Consider the following 12,116-nt stretch of genomic DNA (forward strand, 5'->3'; position numbering starts at 1 on the left):
GAACTAGAACTGAACTAGAACTGAACTAGAACTGAACTAGAACTGAAGTAGAACTGAACTAGAACTGAACTAGAACTGAACTAGAACTGAATTAGAACTGAACTAGAATTGAACTAGAACTGAACTTAAATTAAACTCAACTTGAACTGAATCTAAAACTAATAAAACTAATTACTCTAGCAATAAAAGACAGGATTATACATATGTATATGTACAGAAATGTTACATTACTTACATTGATTTTCCAAAGGCGTACTCTACATTTACAATTAAAGTAAATGTGTAGATATGTATGTATACAAATGGTCATATTAATAACGGCAACAGAGTAAAATAACAAGTAGGAAAGTATAACTTGGCAAACTCGCCTTATAATACCGTACACAGTATTATAAGGTCGAGTTCCAAAGTATTGATACTATACTTTGGAACAGATTTAAAATTTTTATAGATTGTTATGTTAAATATAAATCAGTGATCATAAAAGTTTCAAGGGCGATAATGTGGTTAACTAATTGGTTCGTTTGCGTTATTTTTAGAGTAGATTTCTTGTAGTTTGATAGAATTGGAAAGTGTTTCTCCTTATGTTGATTATATTATTGTCTATTGTTGTTTAGGAAGTTACAAATATCAGCAAAATAATATTAGAGCTATAGAGGTACTGGGTATGCAAAAAATGGCAAAAACACACTACGATTTTATAGACCAGATTATTTTGATCTTGAAAACAAATAAATATGTATGAACAAACAAACCTCTAACTATTAAATATAAATGAATGAGTGTATAGTAAATGAATGCCTGAATGACTGCCAGATAATGTCTTGTCGTTTTTATTTCTTCCTTCAGAGGTGGTACATTGCTTTTACACCCATTCATGAATACATATAGCAAACAAATTGTTGTTGTACGTGCGAAAGTGTGATTTACAATTGTTATCTGTTTCTAACGAGTATAAATTATTTATATTTACAATAATTTATCACATTTTATTGCACATATGTATGTAGCACTCGAATATAAGTGATTTTGCGGCAGAAACTATTTTTTTTTTTTTTGAAATTTGTCATTAAATAAATGTTACCAAGGAAATAAATACTTATTCATAAAAAATTTATTAAAGAATTAATGAATACAATTTTCTATTTAAAGTAAATGATAATCTTAAATTTATTATTCCTTTGAATTTATCAATGAATAGTTTTGACAGATTACTTTTAACAAATTTCGCTGTGGCATTAGGTACGTCACTACATGGATCGTCCTTTACTTTACGTTTCTATTTGTGCAAAAACCAACAACAAAAAACTCAGTACCGACCAAAATAGCAAATTAGTCATCATCGGTGTTTTTATACTTGACAGTTGTAATGCCTAGTCGACTTGTGCTGCCACTGAACTAGAACTGAACTAGAACTGAACTAGAACTGAACTAGAACTGAACTAGAATTGAACTAGAACTGAACTGCAAAAACCAACAACAAAAAAACGAAGTGGGGACCAAAATAACAACTTAGTGTCAAAGGATTATCGTTGTCCTCACATTTGTGTTTTCATACGGGACAATTGTAATGCCTAATCGATTTGTGAGCCACTTCATGAATCGTCCTTCTCTTTATTGCAAATAAATATCAGATAAGTTAGGACGACATCTTGGCATCGAGTTATCAGGTAGTGAGATCGACAAACCTCAAACCCCTCAAAACCCAAATAATATTTCTCTCCTCAATCTGACGCTAAGACTATGATGAACGTTCACCTTTAACGTATGGGTTAGAGCTCACTTGTCAGTAGTCGATAACGAAAGGGCGAATGTAATAGCTTTAAAAGAAAGGGAGCTCGAGGCAGTTAACCTGACAAACGCAAAACCATTCGATGCAACAAAGGCTGAACTAAAAATATGGGTGGGGGAATCCCATAAGGCCTTTTGGAATAATGAAACAGTGGGTACCACCATACTAACTTCAGACTAGCTTATGGGTTGACCCTAAGCAAGTCTGAAGTTAGTATGGTGGTACGTATTTTAAGTGGATTACGAGCCCATTTATGCAAAATTGGACGTGCGGATTCAGACAAATGTAGAGCATGTGGAGATGACAGTAAAACTCTGTGTATGTCTTCGGATTTGAAGTAGTATACATCCTCTTATCAACTTAACCTATAACTCCCTTGATCGCTACGAGGAAGAACGGCTTAAGTACAAATCAGTGTTAGAGTACCAAAAGTTGTTGGAAACCGTACATGGACTGGTGACCAATTGAGAAGGTAAATACCAAGAAGGTAAAGTCAGAGAGACTTCCTATGATTTGATATTCAAACCGCAGTATTAATGCTCGATAAGATTGTGGATAATGTTTGACAATCTTACCTGAGACGGAACTCAGGTGGTTTAATATCATACTGCTATGGCCCACTCAGACAAAGGATGGAATTGCCTTATATTAAGAACTCGATTAGGCATTTCACAGTTATAATTACCAGGCACTGTACAATTAAACATGTGTGAGGAAGAGGTGATTTGATAATATTTTGAACTGTTTTTTGAATGAAATCTAAAAAGCATTCTTGACAATCTTATCGAGCATTTATACTGTCATTGTGTATCAGAAAATTAGTATATATAACTTACTATATAACTTATCATTTAAAAATATTTTATCTAATAAATAATTTAATTATTTGTAAACAATTACTATGATTATCAACAAACTAAGTGCATATTGCAAAAATCTTGGAGTTTTTTTTACAATTTCAAAGACAACAGCATTTTATATGGAATTCCCCTAAAATAATGGACAAAATCACCTTAATCATCACAGAGATTACACTACAATTATTAGTTTATTTTTTTTTATTTATTTTATATTAGTTATAAATAATTGTTTTTTACATAATTAGCTTTTCAAGTTGTTGAAACATAAAAATATGTTTATAAAACCTAGTTTTTTAATGCAATTATGTAAATAATATATTTTGTGCCAATGAACTCTTTAGATCTCTTATGGAATGATTAGTATATTTAAGAATATTGCATCATTCTTTTAAATCACTTTTAAAATTCGAATTCAAAGCAATATTACTTTTAAACTGTTTTTGACTCTGCTAAGTTATAGATTTTTTTACTTTCAAAGATAATTGCACTATATTGGGAAATCCCCTATTCATATAAAAATCATCATATACATAAATCATCAATAAAAAACACAGGGCAACAATTTTGTTTACCCAGAGAGCAAAGTATACTTCTCTTAATTATTGAAAAGCGCTGCATTACAATCTGATCTCAGAATCAATCCCACTATTAGAAGTGTCAGAAGGTGTTACGTCACTATTGCTAGTCCGTCCATGTCTTTCCCATATTGATCATATGGATTTCAGTTACCCCTGCAAAATTTTATGAATTTAGCCCTAACGAATTTTCGTTAATTTATGAGGAAGGTACCACGCCCCAATTGCTTCCGGTTACGGGTTTCTAGTTACACGAATGGGTGAAGCTACGCCATGTTGCTAGTACGACCATTTTTATCTAACATATAAGGCTATTTTCTCCGAAAAACTGGATCTTCAGCACAGTCTTTTTAGCCAGATTTATAAACCATTAATAAAACTACGAGAAAAATCCGGAAACTGAATCTTGCAAATTTGACTATACCTATTTACGTGGACACCCTTGCATCGATTAAGGCTGTATAACGCCATCTTTATTAAGTTGAAATGTCTTTTCAATTACATACGACGAATTCACATTCACCTGGCGATTTAATTAATATTGATAAATGACTGTGACTTTGAGTGACAGAGCTCAGGTCGTGAGGTATTACCAATTGTGTAATATGCGGACTGTTCTGGCCAGTCTCCCCCCGGGGGCATGTTACCTTGGCGAGACCTCCGCCTTGGTGTTATTGCAATCCCGGATATAAAGAGGGCCCAATACCTCCAATCTGACCGGCATTGAAAAATTGGTGTTCTCAGTCTACTGCTTGGCTTAGTCCTTGCATAGATTGCCAGAGGTCAGACCAGAGCACCGCATAATCTGGTACTACGGGTGGCCAGTTGCCCGCAGGACTATGTCCAGTTGGTTGAGGTTCCTTCGGGATCCACGTAGTGGCTGTTGGTTGAACCCAAATTCGCGGGAAGAGTATAAGTGGCGGTTAAAAGACTGATGCATGATAATAGTCAATATTTCGGGATTAGTTCGGTGCTGTTGCCGAAAATCAACAGATACCCCACAGAGGAGTGACTGTGGGACTAAGCGTTGGAAATGAGTTGGTGTCAATTGTATATGATACAGAATGAATGTAGAGGTATGCGGGCCTTACCCCACCCGTATACCTAAATGAGTGTGTCGTATGTTTTTCTCTATGAATGTGTCGAATAAATGAGATGTGTGCTGGGTTGAATGATGATGTATGAAAGGTATCATATACAAGTGATACCAATTAATTTTCCTTCCTTGTCCAGATATGTTCAGAGTATACTCTGTTCATATCAGACTTACCACAGCGTGTCACTGTGAGTAAGAACGATGTCTACGGCTTATTGATGGATCGTGCTTCGGTCCACCGGTTACGTCTCTAGGTGCTGTTGCCGAATCAACAGAGCCATAGTAGTGTGGTTGTCTTACAACGTGACTACTTTGGCAAGAGATTAGATAGCTCGAGTACTCCAGCAAAGTACTTGCGCATGTTACCGGTCATAGCCAATGTGCAAAAATTGCCACCTGAGTCTTCATTGAAGACAAAGGGGCGATGGTAGACCGTTCTCAAGTCTACCCTGTGGATGAAAAAGACCACCGTGAGATAAGGCCGACACGGCAGGTGCTCACGTTAAAACTCTCGACAGTCTGTTCTGGCCAGTCTATCTATCTATCTATCTATCTATCTATCTATCTATCTATCTATCTATCTATCTATCTATCTATCTATCTATCTATCTATCTATCTATCTATCTATCTATCTATCTATCTATCTATCTATCTATCTATCTATCTATCTATCTATCTATCTATCTATCTATCTATCTATCTATCTATCTATCTATCTATCTATCTATCTATCTATCTATCTATCTATCTATCTATCTATCTATCTATCTATCTATCTATCTATCTATCTATCTATCTATCTATCTATCTATCTATCTATCTATCTATCTATCTATCTATCTATCTATCTATCTATCTATCTATCTATCTATCTATCTATCTATCTATCTATCTATCTCTATCTATCTATCTATCTATCTATCTATCTATCTATCTATCTATCTATCTATCTATCTATCTATCTATCTATCTATCTATCTATCTATCTATCTATCTATCTATCTATCTATCTATATCTATCTATCTATCTATCTATCTATCTATCTATCTATCTATCTATCTATCTATCTATCTATCTATCTATCTATCTATCTATCTATCTATCTATCTATCTATCTATCTATCTATCTATCTATCTATCTATCTATCTATCTATCTATCTATCTATCTATCTATCTATCTATCTATCTATCTATCTATCTATCTATCTATCTATCTATCTATCTATCTATCTATCTATCTATCTATCTATCTATATCTATCTATCTATCTATCTATTATCTATCTAATCTATCTATCTATCTATCTATCTATCTATCTATCTATCTATCTATCTATCTATCTATCTATCTATCTATCTATCTATCTATCTATCTATCTATCTATCTATCTATCTATCTATCTATCTATCTATCTATCTATCTATCTATCTATCTATCTATCTATCTATCTATCTATCTATCTATCTATCTATCTATCTATCTATCTATCTATCTATCTATCTATCTATCTATCTATCTATCTATCTATCTATCTATCTATCTATCTATCTATCTATCTATCTATCTATCTATCTATCTATCTATCTATCTATCTATCTATCTATCTATCTATCTATCTATCTATCTATCTATCTATCTATCTATCTATCTATCTATCTATCTATCTATCTATCTATCTATCTATCTATCTATCTATCTATCTATCTATCTATCTATCTATCTATCTATCTATCTATCTATTTACCATGGGCCTGCAACGTGAACAGCAAGAATTATAATTCAGAACATTCCTCTAAAATAGAAAATGTTTAAGAAAGTGGGTTTTTTCCCTTTGATGATATTTTCGTTTATAAACTATTTCCATAAGTTACACCACCATAAAAATAGTTTTTCTAAGGGAAAAAGTATTATAATAATTAAAAAGCGCAATTAATTTATTTTCTAATTATTCACCTCTGATGATTAAGGTACACATGACTTTTAAAAATTTCTATTTAAATATTTGTCCAGTTTTTTTTTCGTATAAACTTTAGGGAAATAAAAAATTAAATAAATACACATAAGATTGTGTTACTAAAATATTAAACTAATTCATCATCACTTAAGTGAGAAAAAATACGTTTATTTTAAACTTAAAACAGAACACCAAAATGTACACAGTGTGTAGGTATATTGAATTTTGAAATCAACGTTGAGAATATAAATGACACTAAAAAAAGAACAAAATTATTTTTTATTCATTTAAACAAACATACATTTAAATAAAAAAAAAAACTCTATTAGACTTTAAACATTTAGTTAATATTAAGCAATAAACATAAATAAATGACACTCTAAGGAGTCGTATAAATACAAATAAAGTGGTAACACTTAAATCATTTAAATGCTAAATGATCTACGATACACATCATTAGTTATATAAGTAGTTATTATTACTATTGCTTTATATCATCATAATGCTGTTCATATACATATTATCATATGCATCTATCTATAAAGTATCTAAATGAAATTATACAAATCTAATTAAATTAAATCTTGATTTACTTGCAATATGTAAATTTACAACTGTAAATAAACTCGATCTATTGGTTTAGAAAATTAAAAAAAAAATAAAAATAACATTAAAACTAGCAATAAAAAATGTCAAAACTTTCAAAACAAATATTACAATTATTTTGTTTGGCATGTTTAAAAATAAAAAAAAAGATAAACACAATTTTTAAACCAAACATTGTTCACATAATAAGTAAATAATAATTTCAATAAACTAATGCCTTGAACTCTATTTTATTTAATAGTAAATAAATTGTAATTTATAATAATAAAATGCCACTTTATAGCAAAAGTACATACACTAGAGAAAATATGTTGGTGAATTAAATAGATTCATTTATTCTTAAATGATTATTGAATAAATTATTATAGTAATTGGCAAGGTTTTTAAACAATTGTTGTCTAATTAAAACATATTTTTAAAAGCACTAAATCATGAACTTTTTGTAGAACTTTAAACAAAAACCATCAGATTGTTTGCTTAGATTAGAAAAGTGCTAAGTCTATTTTTTAAAAATTTTACAAAAAGGTAAAAAAATTATTTTTGATTTAGAATTTCGTCATCATCTGAGGTTTTCGATACATATTTGTTCTAATTTTGCCATATTCGAGAATTCACCTATATTTCAAAAAGTTTCTTTGCAGTCTAAATGCTACCCAGGAAAAACTTACGTTGAAAGGCAATAAGTGAAAAAGCTAAAAAATGATTTTTTTTACTAAACAGCTAAAAATAATTTTCAAAGAAGCGAAAAAGAAGTAGAATTTACTCCATAGATAAACTGAAAAGGACCTGAAGAAGTTATGATTTTTTCATAGAAATGATGTCCTTTTTATTTGATTCCAAATTCACTGCATCTGAAGTCATTCTTATCAGTTCCAAAGAAAGTAAACAAATTCACTTAGTGCTACTTTTAAAGTGGTAATTAATGTTATTCTTTTGGAAGTACTTCGTTGTATGGAATGTGATGTCATTGAAGATAAACACTTAACACTATTACTTACAAAGAAGTAGTTAGGTAAGAATTTAAATTAAAAAGAGCCAACAAGACTTCGGGATTTTGTGTTTCTTAAAATAAATACATTACTAGTCTCCTTCTAAGTAATGCATTGCAATGATGGGGGTATGTAGTTGTCAAGTATGTTTTTCATTAAGTACAAGTCATTGGCTTTTGCCAGATAGAAGTTTAACCTTAGTTATATCTTGTTCATTCTTCAAGCTTAAATGCTAAACTTTTGAATTGTTTTTTATGTTCTTTTTATTCTGAGATATCTCCCGTTTTATCATAAAATTGTGAGATTTTTAAAGTCTTTTTTATGACTTTAGGTTAAGATATCTCAAATATCGAACAAGATATTATATAGGTTAAACCTATAGGATCATATACCAAAACTTATTAAAGATTTATAAAAAAATTGTATCTAAATGTCCATCAATAGATGTGTCTATAATTAAAAAAAAACAAATTTCTTGATTTTATTGAAATCTTTTTTTTCAACTTTAAGGCGAAGATATCTCGCAAATTGTACAAGTTTATAGTTATTTTTTTGCAAAATAACTTTATTGAAACATTTTCAGGAATTTATAGAACTTAAAGAGTTTGCTTCCGTTTTGTTCTAAGACGAACTCTCCAGTCAGCTCTGGAGAGCACCATTAAACCTAAGCAAACATATGTTTTACAGATTTACCAACGTTTTGGGCCTGTAGCATCGGAAGAACGCCTTTCGAAATTGACATTGCACGATATCTGGGGTTCTCTGGAAACAAGTTCAATAAAAAAATTAAACTACGAATCGGTTTTTGAAATTTCCCTCTTACTCAATTGCACCGTATCTAAAATTAACTAATAAACTCGATATTTTAGGGATTTATATATCAAATGGACTAACACTTTCTTCACAAATGATCCCTGTTAATAAGGTAAAAGTTTGTTTAGAAAATGGACCATATATGTCTAACTAAAAAAAGTTTGGAACAAAATGTCTGACATCCAAAACTAATTAATCATGTTTAAGAATGGTCTATCAGACTAAGTCGTATAAAATCGAATTAAGAGATGTCAGTAGGTTTAGTTAAATCAGTTTTTTTTCAAGGCCCCAGAATCTGTGAGTTCCCAATTAGAGGGAATTTCAGATTGAAATTTTTCTATAAGATAAAAGTTATAATTTAGAATTGTGTATTTGTTCAACTACATTTTTTGAAAGCCCCAAATATCTATGAGAACTGAACTAGATAGAATTTCTTTGTGACATTTTTCTATTAAGATAAAATATAAAATTATAAAAATTTATTTTTTGAAAATCCCTTTAAGAAAATCCGAAAACAAAACCAAAAGAGATTAACGAAAGATTTTTTTAAGAGGAAATATAAAATTAAAAAAATAGCCTAGTGAAATATTTTCAAATTTGGCAATGAGTATTGTAGGTATTGCACTTATTTCATATATTACTTGGTAATGAGTTGTCGTTATCAATATAAATTTTTTTTAATAGAATTTGTAGTCAATTGTCTATAGCGTATGTCTAATATGTAATTAGTTAGTGTTTCTAACCGTAGTCGATTTTGGAAGTTCTTTCAAGAAATTTTGATTTATACATTTGTGTGGAAACCATTCCAGATAAATGATAAAATTACTAAATTACTATCAGACATATACACATTCAGGAAAAAGGGATATTTTTATATCTCATAGAAGTTATAGAAAACTTCTATATCATAATAAAGATAATTTGTATACCTTTCAATCAATATATAAAGTGTCTAGGAAAAGTAAGTACTATGTGTTCAAAAAAGAAATGCTCAATAGAGAATAAAAACTTTTCCAATAAAAGTTTTTAAGTTTTTTCCAAAATTTTGCCAACATTTTCTTATGAGTGTATAAACAAAGTGGGTTTAAACCACAGCCACTACTAGGATTCCGAAGGAGCCTCAACCAATTGACCAGCCAATCGATATATAAAGTGTGTAAGAAAAGTAGGTACTATGTGTTCAAAAAAGAAATATTCCATAGAGAATAAAAACTTTACTTTTCCAATAAAAATTTTTAAGTTTTTTCCAAAATTTTGCCAACATTTTCTTATGAGTGTATAAACAAAGTATTTTTTTTTTGTTCTACAAACTATTTTTCTTTTTTACTATAAACAAACCAAACTTAGAACTTACCGCAACATAAACGTATATTTACTATGTTTGGTGGCCTTTTTGCGCGCCAAAATCACTAAAGCCAAAAAATTACCAATCACTCCGAGAACTATAACGATGGCGCTCAATAGTAAACGACGTTTATTCTGATACAACTGTTTAGGCAGTGATGTAGTAGAGGATTCTGTACTGGTAAAATTATCGTATAAATCGCTAGAAGTTTCTGTTGACTCCGTATTAAAGCCATGGCAAAGGCTTAACAAAGGCAGAATAATATAAATTAATTTTAAAATTAATTTAATTAACATTTTTGTTTTTCTTATATTTTTTAGAGTTTGTAAGCAAGTGTGCTTTGGCTAAGAAAAACCACTTAAAACCAACTTTCAAATTCTTTTAGACAGATAAAATAAAATTCTTTAATTTATTTACTAGTTAAATAAATTTCTTGTAAATTTTTAACACTTAAATATTTTTCTTAAATTAAATGATAATATATTTACAGCAATCAAAACTAGTTTTTTTATTTTTGTCACAAAACAAGTGCAATTTATTATTTAATTTAGTTTTTTTTTAATATTTTGAATTTTTATTATTTTATATTTTTATTGAATAAAAATTTAACTGAAATAAATAACGTTCACTCTCACTTGTTGTTGCGGAAAAACGTGTCCATTCGTATGCGCGGCTCTTGAGAAACTGTGCGATTGTGATGCGTTGTTAACGATAGACTTTAATTACAACACTTTTGCTTGTGTTTATGCCGGCAACAGCAACAGCCGCAGCAGCAGCAGTAACAGCAACAGCTGCCAGCAGCTGCTATTTGTTATTACCCCCATACGAAGTGCGTTCGTTTTTCCGACAATTGTATAGAAAAAGTGTGTATGTAGGAATTTTTGTATATTTATTGGATGTGTTTGTGTCATTTTATTTACTTGTACTTGTTCTTTTCTGTCATATAAACTCTACTTATAGAAGTACTTTTCTAGAAGCAAACATTTTATAAACATTCATACATTTGCAAAAAAACACCTCGGCAGTTTTACAAGGAGTTAATGTATCCTTTTATGGTTTAGTTGAAAGAATTGATATTCAGAAATTTAGTTTTCGGAACGTACTAGTTCCATAAAGTTTTTCTAATTGTGACCGTAAATAATATTATATCTGAAATAACACGACTTTCAAGGTAATTGGTTTAATCACAACTGAAATGTATTACGGTTCTCTACGTAGCATTAAACTTACCTCGGACTTAATCATTCTGACAAGTTTTTTCGTCCTCTACTCGTTGGATTTAAACAAATGGATTTAATTCCGCTTTTGTTGCAACGAACGGGTTTGCCTTAGGTTCCCTTTTTCTATGTATGATCTCTTTTCACTTAAGACTAGGGAGTACTTGGCGTCTCTTAGAAATCAAGAAAGAAGACAATTTTACAAGAACAAAATATATTTAGACAGAACTCAAATTACTACATAAGCATCGATTTAAATTCTATTAGGATTGCGAATGATTTAGTGGCATTATTTGGACCCAATACATTTCCAACTGTCTTTTAAGTTTTCCTGTTTAAACTTTCGTATTCAACCAATCAGACGGAATGGCCTCTGTTGAGTCGGCAACAGCACCTAGAGACGTATTCGGTAGACCGAAGTACGAATCTATCAAATAAGCCGAAACTTTGTTCTTACTCACAGGGAGATACTGTGGTAATTCTGGTATGAACAGTGTTTACTTTTAAGATACCTGGACCAGGAAGGAAAAATCACTTGTACATGATACCTTTAGTGGCATCATCATTGAAGTCATCACACTTCTTATTAGAAATAAATATACGACACACTTATTTTAAGTATTCGGGTGGCCGTGGCCTGCATACCTTTACATTCATCATGTATCATATACAATTGACACCAACCCATTTCCAATGCTTAGTCGCACAGTCACTTCTCTGTATCCCTGTATCTGTTGTCTTCGGCAACAGCACCGATCTTATCCCGAAATATTGACTTCAACTTACATCAGTCTTATTACAACTATTTGCTCTTCCCGCGAATTTGGGTTTAAACCACAGCCACTACTTGGATTCCGAAGGAACCT

General features: G+C 30.6%; 1 protein-coding gene across 1 annotated transcript in view; it reads right to left on the bottom strand.

Annotated features, from left to right (window-relative positions):
• Window positions 1-10,722, bottom strand: part of LOC111678989 (prostaglandin E2 receptor EP2 subtype) — a 23,007-nt gene extending 12,285 nt beyond the window's left edge. Inside the window, exon 1 of the mRNA XM_046952380.1 lies at window positions 10,043-10,722. Coding sequence (XP_046808336.1) covers window positions 10,043-10,329 — 287 coding nt within the window. The 5' untranslated portion in view covers window positions 10,330-10,722. The remainder of the gene's footprint in view (window positions 1-10,042) is intronic.
• Window positions 10,723-12,116: the final 1,394 nt, after the last annotated feature.

This window comes from Lucilia cuprina, chromosome 5 (assembly GCF_022045245.1).
Source record: "Lucilia cuprina isolate Lc7/37 chromosome 5, ASM2204524v1, whole genome shotgun sequence".
NCBI lineage: Eukaryota > Metazoa > Arthropoda > Insecta > Diptera > Calliphoridae > Lucilia > Lucilia cuprina.